The sequence below is a fragment of the Danio rerio genome, chromosome 21, assembly GCF_052040795.2.
Source record: "Danio rerio strain M-AB ecotype USA chromosome 21, GRCz13ab, whole genome shotgun sequence".
In the NCBI taxonomy this organism is placed as follows: Eukaryota; Metazoa; Chordata; class Actinopteri; order Cypriniformes; family Danionidae; genus Danio; species Danio rerio.
In genome coordinates this window covers 48,095,361-48,111,208 of record NC_141041.1, presented here as the reverse complement: position 1 = coordinate 48,111,208, position 15,848 = coordinate 48,095,361, and the positions used below count along the sequence as shown (strand labels likewise).

The 15,848-nt window shown below is 38.7% G+C and overlaps 1 protein-coding gene across 2 annotated transcripts in view; it reads left to right on the top strand.

Annotated features, from left to right (window-relative positions):
• The window catches only part of stk10 (serine/threonine kinase 10), an 86,456-nt gene that overhangs the window by 53,114 nt on the left and 17,494 nt on the right, over positions 1–15,848 (top strand). For both annotated transcript variants that reach the window (XR_015519527.1, NM_201133.3), the window contains 3 exon segments: positions 4,651–4,791; positions 9,164–9,808; positions 15,386–15,507. Coding sequence is in view for 1 of the 2 variants with exons in the window: in NM_201133.3 (NP_957427.3) it covers positions 4,651–4,791; positions 9,164–9,808; positions 15,386–15,507 (908 nt within the window). In the remaining variant the exon portion in view is untranslated.

Here is a 15,848-nt window from a genome sequence, read left to right as displayed (position 1 = left end):
TAACGCTTGACTCGCTCTCACATATACGCTCGGCAGCTGGGACACTTCAATTAAACAAGGTGCAACTCAGCTGAATAATAGATGAGAGCAGCGTTTCTCTCCATTACGCCGCTGCTTTCACAGTTCACTTCAAGTCCCCAGTACCCGGACACAAATCTAACTCAGCTCCTCGCCTAATTAAAACCTCTGACTCTGCGGAGAACATTTATTTTGTTTATTATTTTCTCTATTTAATGATCTGCCTGTTTTGCTGATTGCGATTGTATTTAGGATGGATTAACATGCTAACAGAAGGTCAAACGCAGGCATTTTCATCCAAACCACATGGCGTTATCGTATTTGTAAGGAAAAATTGATAACAGACTCGCAGTGTGTTAATAACTCTGTATTAGTAAATGTTGAACTATGATTAATAAATGCTCTACAAGTAATGTTTATTATTAGTTCATGTCAGTAAATGCATTACTTTTGAGCTAATAAAACCTTATTGTAAAGTGTGACCAGAAAAATAATGCACATGGCGCCGTTGCAGCTCAGTTGTGCATCTTTTTATAATAATTCTATGGACCTGAGTCATCAGTTTTGCTTTTATTATACAGTAGCTGCCACACCTAATGCCGAGTTCAGACTGCGTGATTTTAGCCCCGATTTTGGCTCGCCGACAGGTTTTGAGAAATCGCCGACAAATGCCTGAAATCACAGGTAAATTGCTGCTCATGCACGTGAGTGACAATCACACAGTATGAATTATCAAAGACGCAATCTGAGAGAATCGCCGATGAGTCGCCGATGCCTGCGAGATATTTGGCGTGCTGAATATCTGGAGCTGTCGGAGATTCAAATCATGCCAAGTGAATTGAGTTTTGACTGAAAATAACATCAGCGATCGCCTACAGCCAATGAGAGAGCAGCTTTCACTTGTGTGTGTGTGTGTGTGTGTACCTGCTGCAGGCCAGCGGGAGGCTGGGGGAGAAGTTAAAAGCGCTCTTTTTCGGTTTATTTGGACCCACGAAATAGAGGAAAAACTAGTGGAGGTTTGACAGGACTCAGGAGCACCCGTGTCTGGTTGACTTTTCATACAGAAAGAAATTAGTTTATTATCAACGGTGAGGAGAAATGGCTAATTCCCTTTAAACCCAGGTGAGCAAATATGTACATGTTCTACCCCATTAAAGGTTTCTTTCTCATTATGTAGTTAATAACAAAAGATATACTACATGTTTTTGGCTGTGAGACGTAGTTTGGACGAAGTTGTCGGCGATTCTTCCTATAGTAAAGTCATGCAATGTGAAAGTCCCTGTCGCCGATCCATCTTGCAGTGTAAACAAAGCAGCGACGAAACGCCAGCCCAGATAGTCATGCAGTGTGAAAACATCTGTGACACGACTACTTTGAAAATCATGCAGTCTGAACTCGGCATAAGGTCACCCCTGTTAAGGGCCTTTTATTTCATGTAAACAATATATATTTCACAATGTAGTTATTTAGACAAGTAGTTTTTCCAGTTCCAGTGTCAAGTCAGTAATCCAAAACAGATCATGTAAATCAAAGTTGACCTCAGATTGCTGAGCGGATCATATGTCAAGTGCTTCAATCAGGGATTTCCCACTGGGCGAGATGTTTAGTGTTATGCCATGTCTATGGCAACTTGAGGTATTATGTTTACACCAGACGTGCGAATAAATAAATATTAATATATAGGTGCAAGAACATTTTAAGTGTACTCGCTTCATTTGTGCGTCTAATCCACTTCACAGTAGAAGCAGATTCACGTCATGGGCAGGGCTTCTGTCTGCTTGGTGACTCTAGCTTTGTTGCTAAATGGCTGACATTGATTTTACTGAGAAAGTAGCTGTGTTTATTTGCTTTATGAAGGCTGAAAAACAGCGTAGATTCGTTTGGCGCCATGTCGAGTCCACTAGATCCTTTCAGAGGTGCAGCCAGCTCTGGGAGTTGATCAGCTCCTCCAGAAACTGTACCTGGATGATGGAAGCTGTCAGCAGTGCTTCAGACTGAGCCGAGCCCAGTTTGATGAGCCTGTGTCGGCAGGAGGATTTCCCCTGGGTATATCAACTGCAGGCACTATGCCATAATCTCTCCCATACTGCAAGTTCCTGTTACTGTTAACGCGGTGCGAATGACCGCTAACTTAAGATTTTACAACTGCAAAGCGCTCAATTCATTCAAATTGTGTCATTCACTCCATTCACTCCTGCATCAGGATGTCTAGGCATTGACTTAACATGTAAATCACCCGCGCTTGATGCTTCATCCATGTCTGGTGTGAACGCTCCATGACAAACTCGATGCGCAGATTCCATAAGTGATAATAATGTTACTTAATACTAATTAATTGCGGCAGGAATTTGAACAGCATCCTGACAGCCACTGTTGTCTGCTGTCTTCAAATCATGTCTTTTAAAATTCTAAACAGACATTGTTTATATGAATATATATATATATATATATATATATATATATATATATATATATATATATATATATATATATATATATATATATATATATATATATTTATATATATATATATATATATATATATATATATATATATATATATATATATATATATATATATATATATTTATATATATATATATATATTTATATTTATATATGTGTATATATATATATATATATATATATATATATATATATATATATATATATGTATGTGTGTACTGTATATACACACACACACACACACACACACACACACACACAGTTGAAGTCATAATTATTAGCCCTCCTGTTTATTTACTCCCTAATTTCTGTTTAACAGAGAGCAGATTTTTTTCAACACATTTCTAATCATAATAGTTTTAATAACTTATTTCTAAAAACTGATTTAGTTTATTTTTGCCATGATGACAGTAAATAATATTTTACTAGATATTTTTAAGACTCTTCTATGCAGCTTAAAGTGACATTTAAAGGCTTCACTATGTGAATTAGGTGAACTAGGCAGGTTAGGGTAATTAGGCAAGTTATTGTATAATGATGGTTTGTTCTGTAGACTATCAAAAAACTATGTAGCTTTAGGGGGCTAATAATATTGTCCTTAAAATGGTGTTTAAAAATATCTAAAATGGCTTTTATTTCTAGCCGAAATAAAACAAATAAGACTTTCTCGAGAGGAAAAAATATTATTAGACATACTGAGAAAATTTCCTTGCTTTGTTTGGGAAATATTTAATAATTCTGACTTCATCTGTATATATATTACGGTTCTGTCTGTAGGACTAGTTTCTTGTTCATATTTGTTAGTTGTGTCTTGTGTTTTGATTTGTTGTGATTTTTGACCCTGTGGATTTCACGCGCAGAAATCCACAATACACAATTTTTTTCCACAGTACTAGTTACAGATTATACTAGTGTTTAGATATAATAAGTTACAGATTGTTGACCCTGTCATTCCATATATTTGCTTATGTGAAGACGAATAAATGAGCAAATAAATGTTTTTATTTTTATTTTATATTATATATTTTTATTTACATTTATTTTTATTTACATATATATTTATTTATAAAATTTTATATATTTTATTTATAAAATATATAATATAAAATAAATAATTAAAAAATATTTATTTTTTATTTTATATTATATATTTTTATTTACATTTATTTTTATTTATATATATTTTTATTTATAAAATTTTATATATTTTATTTATAAAATATATAATATAAAATAAATAATTAAAAAAATATATTTTTATTTTATATTATATATTTTTATTTACATTTATTTTTATTTATATATTTTTTTATTTATTAAATTTTATATATTTTATTTATAAAATATATAATATAAAATAAATAATTAAAAAAATATATCTATATTTTTTAAATGTAAATGTTTAGATGATTTGTGCATCTGATACAATTTGTAAAGTAATGTCTTCTCTCTCTTTTAGTGTATGTATTTTACAAGAGACCTAATATAGTGGTTTTAATTGATTGAATGTGCAGTTTTAACCAGAAATAAAAATGTACGTTTTTCTTTTTTAAAGTTTTAAGCTCAAATACATTCAAAATCATTTAGACAAAATCCGTAGATTTTTTTTTTTTTTTTTTTACAAGAGGGAAAGGGGGTGCTCTGGTTTACTACACAAGTCCAAAGACATGTGGTACAGGTTAATTGGGTAAGCTAAAATTGTCCATAGTGTATGTGTGCTACAATGAGTGTGTATGGGTGTTTCCCACTAATGGCTTGCAGCTGGAAGAGCATCTGCTGTGTTAAACATATGCTGGATAAGTTGGCGGTTCATTCCGCAGTGGTGACCCCAGATTAACAAAGGTACTAAGCCGAAAAGAAAATGAATGAATGAAATGCACTTTAAACCTACCTGGAACTACTTTAGCTATGCGATAATCTTAAAGTAACCACACACCTTATAATGTTCATCAGCCAATCTGAATCAAGCATTCAACAGCTCTGTAGATAAAGAAGACAAAAGGTGTTTTATGATACACCACTTTGGCAATTAGTCCTAGAGAATAGGAATCTGTCACGATGTATTGATTTTAAGCAGCATTTTCCATATCAAACACACCCTCATGTTTACATAGTGATTGGTAAAGTTTGTACTGTTATGAAGAACACATAATGTCTGTGTTTCAGCATCCTTTCGTGAGTTCAGTGAAGACCAATCGTCCTCTAAGAGAGCTGGTGGCAGAAGCCAAAGCTGAGGTTATGGAGGAGATCGAGGATAATCACGAAGATGGAGAAGATGAAGACCCTGCGGACCTCACACCTGTACAGGTCTGACACTTCACACTTATCACACACCTCCAAAAATCTCTCAGTAATGTTTTTTTTTTTTCTTAGAGTTTTTGTCTTGTTTCTAATCGAAATATCTAAAGTCTTAAATCAAGAAGCATTTTCTAGACAAGCAATAAATATGGTTTTGTTTTCAAAAATAATGAGTCAAAATTAAGCGAGTTTTTCCTGAAAGCAAGCTAAATAATATGCTAATGTGCTATAGAAATGCGTATAGGTTATTTAAAAGCAAAAAAGCCTGTTTATTTCGCTGATTGGAAGATTATTTTGCTTGTTTTAAGTAATATATTACTTAATTTTGACTAAAAGGAAATACCTGATGAGAATGCTTCTTGATTTGAGACGAGATGACGACAAGACTAGATGAGATGAGGACTAGAAACAAGATAAAAACATTTTTATTGCAGTGTGTGTGCTGATGGAGAATTTAATAATGCACTGGTCATGGAAAAGAGCTCCAGGCGTAAAGAGAGGCACGTTTGTTCAGCGCTTTGCCTGTAAATGTTGTCGCGTGGAAAGTTGATTGTACGCTTCAGTGCAGGTGTACAGTATGTGTGAAAGCAAAAACACTGCCTTACAGCACTACATGCCAGGAGCACAATCAATTATCCAGATATGTGCTTATTTAGATTATGTAACATATTGGTGAACTAAATACCAGTGTCATCTACTAAATTAGCAAAAAATGAACAGGGTAGCACTTTAGCTTAAGTACCAATTCTTACTTTTAATTAGGGGCTTATTATCTGCCTAGATATTGGCTGTTTATTAGTACATACACTCACTGGCTGCTTTATTAGGTACACCTGTCCAACTGCTTGTTAACGCAAATTTCTAATCAGCCAATCACATGGCAGCAACTCAATGCATTTAGGCATGTAGACATGGTCAAGACGATCTTCTGCAGTTCAAATTGAGCATCAGAATGAGGAAGAAAGCTGATTTAAGTGACTTTGATCGTTGGATGGTTGTTAATGCCAGACGGCTGGTCTGAGTATTTCAGAAACTGCTGATCTACTGGGATTTTCACGCACAACCATCTCTAGGGTTTACAGAGAAGGGTCTGAAAAGAGGAAATATCCAGGGGCAGTTCTGTGGGCGCAAATGCCTTGTTGATGCCAGAGGTCAGAGGAGAATGGCCAGACTGGTTCCGGCTAATAGAAAGGCAACAGTAGCTCAAAACTCGGACAATAGAAGATTGGAGAAACGTTGCCTGCTCTGATGAGTCTCCATTTCTGCTGCCACAATCAAGTGGTCAGGTCTGAATGTGGTGCCAACAACATGAAAGCATGGATCCATCCTGCCTTGTATCAATAGTTCAGGATGGTGGTGGTGGTGTAATGGTGTGGGGGAGATTTTCTCTGCACACTTTGGACTCATTAGTACCAATTGAGCATGTTGGCAACACCACAGCCTGCCTGAGTATTGTTGCTGACCATATCCATCCCTTTATGACCACAGTGTACTCATCTTCTGATGGCTACTTCCAGCAGAATAACACATGTCATAAAGCCTGAATCATCTCAGACTGGTTTCTTGTACGTGACAATGAGTTCACTGTACTTAAATGGCCTCCACGGTCACCAGAGCTCAATCCAATAGAGCACCTTTGGGATGTGGTGGAACGGGAGATTCACATGGATGTGCAGCCAACAAATCTGCAAAAAACTGTGTGATGCTTTCATGTCAATATGGAGCAAAATCTCTGAGGAACATTTCCAGTACCTTGTTGAATCTATGCCATGAAGGGTTAAGGCAGTTCTGAAGGCAAAACGGGGGTCCAACCCATGACTAGTAAGATGTACCTAATAAAGTGGCCGGTGAGTGTATATTCTGCATGATCTTATTCTATGCCCCTAATTCTTCCCTGACTCAGCTCTCGTTTCATGGGCACTAGGCGCCACCGCACCTACATGTACCTCTCACAGCACAATGTGATTGTGATATCACCTCCGCTTTTATAATCTAACTATAACAGAACAAGGCAACATGTCCCCCGCCCAGCTTTCCCATTAGCGTCTCCATTTAAAGATCTATTGTAGGTTGTTTAGAGTAAATGTGATGACATGGCACAAAGCGTTCCAAAATAACTCGTGAAGCACTTCCTCTTCCACTTAATCTGGCCTTCAAGCATTTAAAAGCGAAACAAAAGACACGCCGTCCTCATTTCTTCAGAGTTAAATAAAGCGCAGGACAATTGGTTTCTCATTTTGGCATGGAAATGGTAATAAGGTTGAAGGACTATGTCTGTTTAAGTTTACTGTCAACTTGATGATGAAGTTTTAAGGACAAACTTTAAGGTGGCTTGAGTAATCCTGTTGGAAGTAATTGATTTAGTTAGAAAAAGTATCAAGTTGGCTAAAAGAATGTTTAAGATCCCTGCAGTCAACAATGCAACCCCTGTAAAGACTGAAGCAAGCCAGTAAAATGATTTAAAGTTGATCCCTGTGTCTGAGATTGGTAATAGCATGATACTAGCAAGAATTAGCATGTTGTTAGTATATTTCTAGTATAAATTAGCACTTTACTAGCATGTTTTAGCCTTAATTAGCATGTTGCTAGCATGGTTTCAACATGAATTAGCATGTAGGCATGAGTTAGCATGTTGTTAGCATGTTTCTAGCATGAATTAGCATGTTTCTAGCATGTAGGCATGAATTAGTATGTTGTTACCATGTTTCCAGCATGAGTTAGCATATTGTTAGTATGTTTCTAGCATGAATTAGCATATTGTTAGTATGTTTCTAGCATGAATTAGCATGTTAGCATGAATTAGCATGTCGTTAGCATGATTCTAGCATAAATCAGCTTGTTTCTAACATGTTGTTAGCATGAATTAGCATGTGCTAGCATGACTAGCATGTCACTAGCATGTTGGTAGTCTGTTTCTAGCAAGATTAGCAGTATGACGTTTACTATTAGAACTATTAGAATGTTTTATAACAGTTTGTCACAGTCTATGTTGCTAGGGTGCTGAAATTGGTTGCTAAGGAGTGGCTAGTAAGTCTAAAGGTCATCAGTGATTGGCTGCTGGCTAGACTGAGTTGAATGAGGCCAGACTCTAGTCTGTAGCACAAGCTGATGCAGATTTATGAGCTCTATCTTTGTTTGCGTTCTTTCAACCCACCCAATGCCAGTTTAGCCAATTATATTTCGACACCTCGAGTTGCCTTGTTGGATAACCGAGCATTTCATTCATTCAGTCAGAAAGGCTCTCAAAGTGTGCGCCTGTGACTGAAATATGACTTCCAGTGGACAGTAACAGCATCCGAAATGAGACGCAGATTCATGGTCATTAATTAGCAAATAATATCAATATTACGAACGGAAGCATTAGTTGAGCAGGTTACATTGTAACCCCGTATCCCAACAACACAGTATGTTGCTAGATTTGCAGTGATAAGCAATTTGGCTGTTTGCACCAGACGCAAAACATTTAGGTACAGCCATTCAGAAGCACAGAATAGTGACTGCACCTCGACGAAATGATAAGGTTTAGAATCTAATTAATACACATTAAACTACTTTAACATAATTAAATGTACATGCTGAATTACTGATAAGAAGGTTTGCACTTGGTTTGCATATGTGTTGGAGTCACAGAGTCTGAAGTCTAATTTCAAATGGTTTATTTTATTTTCAACATCTGAGATGATTTATCATGTCAGGTAAAACTGCCATGTAACATGTAAGAATGAAAATATTCCATCCATCGCATGCTGTAGCTTTTATTTCTAACACAACTTAAATCAGGCTTAATAGTCATGCATGCTCAATCTGGCAACCTGCGCTTGCATTTGCTTTGATCCAGAAATGCAATACCAAGTTCAACCTCTGGGTGTCAGTCTTAAATACTGCATCTTTAAGATTTTTAAAAAATCAGCGATCTTCACTGTCTGATTGAAATATGATATGAAGTGGGTCTCAGACTGGACAAGATGCACTGTATTAAAGTCCGCCATGTCTTTAAAAAAATAAAACTTTGTTTGACCTTAGTATTTTTAATGGAGTTTCTGCGCTAACCTGCTTCTACTGACAGTGCTTGTGTTTAAGCAGTCTTTCATCTGGTTTTACGCTTGAACAGCTAAATGATTTAAGTCTATTTAAGTAACTGTATTTTAATTACGTTACAACTTAGATGCTGTAAAATGAACCTTATGATATTAAAAATAGTCACTTTAATCTTTCACTTGAAATGTATTGTTGGCTGAATAACACTTGCTGTGCATGAAGCACATTAGCCTTTAGTCCTACACTATGTGACAGATTCTCACTTTCAGTAGTACAGTTCTACAGTTTCAGCTTTTACTTAATTATTTTGCATAATTCACATCCTATCTTTGTTTTTTTTAAGGCCCCAACTAAAGACCCGTCACAAACCAGTGCGACCAGTTTGAATGGGGACCACCCGCATGGCACATGTCACGCCGAAACTTCAATGGAGATTGAGGAGGAGCCCAGCAACCTCGAGTCCACCAAAACCCCGTTGAAAGAGCAGGAGGACAACCTTAGTGATAAGTTTCAAGTGGAAGATCACGATAAACCTGAGAGCGAGGCGTCGGGCAAAGCCTCCAGTTCAGACTCCGGCATTGAGGATGGCAAAAGCACACCCACCTCAGAGGAGGACACCAAGACAGTTGAAGCATCTGAACCAGAGCTTCCTGTACAGAGGACACCAACACCTGCAGAGGAACCTGAATATCCCTCAGAAACCATGGAGAAATACTTGGAGAAACCCAAAGAGCCTGAGAAAGAAGATCACTGTGAGGAAACTCAACCAGTGCTGAAAAGAATTCAGTTGAAGGACCCGAACGGTCGCATGTCTGTGGTGAGCAACAGGTCCTCCTTTGCTGGGGACGACGCGGAAAGTTTGGTTTCTCACACCAATGGCAGGTTATCAAATCGATATTCGGATGTGGCCAGTGATAGCATGGACATCAGTCTGAACCTCTCAGGCGATCTGTCTGTCAACAAGGAGATGGGCACCATCTCTCTACGGGTAAGTCTTTGTTTGATTCTGTGTTATTATGATTATTTACAAACTGTTTGCAGAATTCCTCATTAATTAGCTCTGTTTTATACAAGTAATCATCCAGCTCTCCAGACTTGATGCTACATTAGATGTAGTAACTAATGCCGTCCCAAACCTCGAGTTTTAGCTTTTGATTTTCATCAATGTGATGGAATGTACTAGGGATGTAACGGTATCAGAATTTCACGGTTCGGTAATACCTCGGTATGAATGGCACGGTAAGGTATTTATTGAATCATTAACAGGAAAAAACAAAACTTATGAAAATACTCAAAAAAAGTGCCAAAAGTGTCAATGACATACAAATTAGTCATCTATCTGTAAGCTTTGAAACAGGAACTTCAATTTTAATAACAAAAAAATATTAAACCATGTAAAAAAATAAAGTTTCAATTTAGTATTGTTGAAAACTCATCACATTCAACATTTAATCACTCACTCACTTAGATAGAGATGGCTTTAAAGGAAAATTATCATATAAATATAATCTGGTAAAAGCTGGTATCTCTGGGTATTTACAATGTCCCCTGCAACAGAAAAAAACCCTCTCATTTGGGACTGAGGTTTCTGGGACAGAGAGATATGACTTGGCCCAGGTTGACAGCAGTGGGTAACGTTGTGCATTGTCTTTCCGCCACTTGAGAGGACAAACCATGAGTGAGATAGAGATCTCATGTCTGCATCAATCTGAACAGTGTGCTGTGTTTCTGCAATCCCCATGACTGATTATTAGTCGTATTCCCCAACTTGCAGGCACGTGCACACACAGTACTCAACCTGTGCAGTGCACATGCCCTTTTTAGTCTTGGATAGAAAGTTCCCTTCCAAAATGATCAAAAGTGCCCCCGCGACGCGACATACCCTCTGTCCCGCTTTACAGTACGTGCGCGACAACACAGCTGATAAGAACTCGCGCGACAACACAGCTGATAAGAACTCGCGCGACAACACAGCTGATAAGAACTCGCGCGACAACACAGCTGATAAGAACTCGCGCGACAACACGGCTATTCAGTACGCGCGCGACAACACGGCTATTCAGTACGCGCGCGACAACACAGCTGATAAGAACTCACGCAACAACACCGCTATTCAGTACGCGCGCGACAACACAGCAGATAAGAACTCACGCGACAACACCACTATTCAGTACTCGTGCGGCGACAACACCCGCTTTAGGGTTTTCCAGCTCTTTTTCATCCCCGCTTCTAGCAGCACACTCCATTTCCGCATTACTGGATCTGTAGCGACAACAGACCGCAAGGGATTATGGCCAAGCCTGGGCTGATGGGAATTGTAGTTTCCGGTACCTCCCGTTAGCTTCATTCGCCTGAGCAAATTTTCTCAGAAGACCTATAGTTTTACCGAGTCATGCGACTACGGTAATATCGAAAAAAATTTGTATTGCGGTATGACGGTATTTACAATACCGTTACATCCCTAGAATGTACACTACCTGACAAACATCCAGTCGTCAATCCCAGTTGTAAGAGCAACAAATAATAACTTAACTTATTATAAAAGTTTGCCCCCTCACATATACTAATGTGCCACAAACAGGACGCTAATATCATCAACCATTCCTATTTTATTAAGGTGCATCCAAATAAATGGCCCACCCTGTATATTGTCGGAAACCAATCAGTTGCTGGTTCTACCAACTGTAGAGCGTGCCTGCACTGAACACTAATGACACACTTGGCCTTTAAAATGCTTGCCTTTTCCTCGAGGTCGTCTGTTTACTGTATCAGTGCCACAGTATAACAGAGCTCTGCTTATAAGAGCTAGTGGAGCGTTCTGAAAGCTCTGGCCAGGTTGAACACATAGCAGTACAGTGAATGTACTGAGCTCAGGAGGGGTGTGGACGCTGTCAAACAGAGCAGAGTCTGTCTATAGACACCAACTTACAGACCTCTGCCGAACACAGCATGAGGCTCTCTGTGCTGCAGGATGGAGAGATGTGGCCACTTCCACATGCATTTAAACGTCTTATGTAGCTTGTAGGGACGTACACTCCATACACAGTTAAAGTCATAATTATTAAAAGTTGGGACAGTATGGAAAACACACACACACACACACACACACACGCACGCGCACACGCACAAACAAAGTAATGATTTCAAAATTTACTTTGACTTTTATTTTATTGCAGACAATACAATTATCATTATTTATTGTCTTTCTTAAGGTTTTTATTTATTTATTTTTGGAAAACAAAGTTGGAACAGTAGCGCCATTTCTTTTCACAACACTTAAAAGATGTCCATGGTGTCCATTTCCCCCTAAAAACACCTAAAATACGGTTTCATCTGACCACAGTACATATTTCCACTGTGTGATGGTCCACTCCAGATGTCTCCGAGCCCAGAGAAGTTGATTGTGCTTCTGGACACTGTTAACATAGGGCTTTCCTTTTCATTAGACCAAAACAAACCCGGTCTAAACTCCGGCGCAGAGTTGCGCCTCGCTTACACACTGCTTAATACACACAAGAGAGCAATAGGCAAATATCTTTACATATGAAAAAATTTAAATATTAAGGATATATATAGGATATAATAAGAATAGATATAAGATATAAATATAAAGGATTAAAATATCACAAAACATTATTTTCTAGCCTACATAAATATAAAAAAATCACTGCTTTTATGTCTTCTTCATCTCGGGAGGCTTTTTCAGTTCATTCATAACAATTTGCTTTTGTATAATGTTATTATTATTAGCAGTATTATTTATTATATCCATATTTATATGTGTTTTATTAAAAACAAGCTTAGATTTGCCCACCTGCAGGTTTTAGACCATATGGGGCATGGCAGGTGTATTTGGAAAATAACTCCGTATTTTGACCACACTTGGTCATTATTGTTCATTTATTCGTTTGCTAGACGTTAGAACTGAATTTAGAAATAGTTTAGAAACGAATATTTGCGCTTAACAAACTAAATTAATTATTTTTAGACTAATTGATGTCTGTGCGTAAAGGTTTCCCTATCCAAGAGCGAAAGTGAAAGTAGTTCCATTATCTCTCATTCTCACGTTTTCTGTTAAAAACCTGTGAACTGTTTGCTTGTGAAATGCTCATTTTTTTCACTTAGACTTACTTTACGTCCTGTAGATAGCGAATGCGCTTGGCGCGACGAAGCTGCGTCTTAAAGGTAATGGGAGATGAGACTCTAATTGGTTTATTCTCAAAACACACCTACAGTATAACTCATTAAGAAAATACACTCAACCCTTTTAGCCCATGCGCCTTGGCGCATTTTCCCATCCGTAAATTAGCAAAAATAAATTCTGACACGCCCTGAAAGCGTTTGCGCCCTGCGTTTCGCACTCTGCACATGGACCGTCAAAATAGAGCCCCTTGTCTTTTACGCACTGAAATTGCTCCAGATTCCTTGAATCTTTTGATGATGTTCTGCAGTGTTGAAGGTGAAATATCCAAATGTCTTTCTAACTTTCTTTGAGGAACATTTCAATTACTTTCTCATGTGTTTGTTGCCAAACTGGTGATCCTCGGCCTGTCTTTGCTCCTAAAGGACTAGTCATTTCTTTCTACACCGATTTAGTTTGAGCATTTTCCTGATGAAATGGACCAAATTTGAAAGATCATGTTTTAATTAACAAAAAGCCTATTTGGACTGGAAGTGTGCTATTATATTATGTTTGTTGAAATTGGATGTAAAGTTTGATCTTGTCATTTTAGAATAGATTAGTTACAGTGGAGTTTTCGAATGACTACTTTCAGGATAAATCCTCCAAATCATCAAGGCATTTGAACGTTTGGCATTTCAGATGAACATATTTCAGTCTTCTGGAGCTCAAACCCCGTTTTGAACCCGTAACAAACTTTTAAATGAAGTCATTCATTTGTTGCATATTTCAAGCAGCTCGTCTATGAAGCTCTAGTCAGACTTTCCATCCGTCTCTGCTGAACGCTCTTTGTCCTGCTTCATTCAGCATTGTGCGTCAGTCACTGAGTGATGATTGTTTGGTCGGCTGTTGTCGGCTTTCTGTTCTTCGTTATGGGGCTCCAGAGAACATTTCTCATATCTGCAGATAGTGTGTGCTGCATGCTTGTGTGTGTGTGTGTGTGTGTGTGTGTGATGACCCTGCGTGTGAGCTTGTGGCATGCATGTGTGTGCACGTGCTTGTGTGTGTATGCGTGTGCAAGCAAGCGTATGTAAGTGCAGGCGCGTGTGTGAGAGGGCATGTGTGTGTACGGTGAGCCTGTGTGTGTGCTTGCATGCATGTGTGTGCACAAGCGCGTACTGTGTGTCAGGGCATGTGTCCGGTGAGCTTGTGTGTATGTCTAGCAAGCATGTGTGTTTGTGTGTGTGGGGGGCGAGCTTGTGTATGTGAATGTGTAAGTGTGTGTGCGTGTGCACAAGTGTTTGTGAGGGCTTGTGTATGTGTAAAAGCGAAAGCTAGTGTGTGCTGCAAGCTTTTAAACGTGTGTGTGTGTGTGTGTGTGTGTGTGACTGTGCGAGCGCAGGCATGTGCACATGAACAAGCGCGCGTGTGTATGTGTGAGATTCCCCCTCGTGTACTCAATCTGCTCTACACACTCTGCTCTTGAGTTACAGCCACTTCCTGTCTGAACTGGCTGCACCGGATAACAGCAATCTCACTGTTTCCTGTTCACACACACCCTCTCTCTCTCTCTCTCTCTCTCTCTCTCTCTCATTTCTTCTTTCTTGCTTCAGAATTGCAAGTCATTTTGACAGTCATTATGTAAAATGTAGGATCTGTTTTCATGCTCCTGACACTCTTTTTATTTCCTCTCGCTGTTTTCCCCATCATTCTTCAGTAAATATCTCTGTGCTCAACAGAAGACGCTCAAACAGGTTTAAGACAAGTAAAGCATGAGTAAATGATGCAGGGGAATGAACCGCCAACTTATCCAGCATATGTTTTACACCGTGGATGCCCTTCCAGCTGCAACCCAACGCTGGGAAACACCCATACACTCTTGCGTTCACACTCATACACTACGGCCAATTTAGTTCATCAGTTCCCCTGCAATTATATTATATCATTATATACAACAGTTCTGTCTGGTTCTCGAATCCGATTGGCCGATAGCCGTGATTACGTTTAAGTAATATCAGCACCCGTACAGCCTCTTTACCCTTTGTGTATTACTCCGCCCACATACAGCCAGCAACAAGCAGACACTACAGATCTTAAGTGTTGTTAGAATCTTTAAAAGATGCTTGCTCAGCTGTTTAACTGTCAGCTTATGATTTGAATCAAGCGCGGAAGAAAGTAGTTCCTCATACAAAATGGTTTTTGAGACTCTCCATGTTTGATTTTGTTTTTATATACACAATTATGCCGTCAAACTGCTGTATAAATGCAATATCACACTCGTAGCAGTGTGATATGGCTGTATATCAGCACTGGTGGGGGCACTAAGGCACTCAGCCTCCCACCAGTGCCGATATACGGCCATATCGCACTCCTATTCGTGTGATATCGCTCATATATCGCATTCATCACAGCCTCTGTTTTCGTATTTTCTTGTTTTTCCACCAGGACTCCAAGAAGACCCTGAAGCGCACCCGTAAGTTCCTGGTGGACGGTGTGGAGGTGAGCGTCACCACCTCCAAAATCATCACCGACGATGAGAAGAAAGACGAGGAGATGAGGTTTCTCAGGCAAGTTCCTCCAAACTATCATACTTTCACCAAGATCTCTCCAGAGAGGGAAAATACAACTCATTTTCCACTTGCATCTCTACTGAGCAAACAGACTATTTTAAGTCTCAAGACCCTGTCCTCCAAGAACATTAATATTTAAGGGAATCTTTGTGTAGTGAGATGAAGTGGGCTGCTTTTAAAAGACAAATTGACATCTTGGATCACATTTAAAACCACTTGCATTAACACTTAAATTCTGCGGACCCGGTACGTCATCGACTTTCGCTTTAAGATTTAAAGGGCTAGCGTTGCACCAGACCCTCGTAAGTGGTTTCGTTTGAAAGTGTAGGATCTGTATT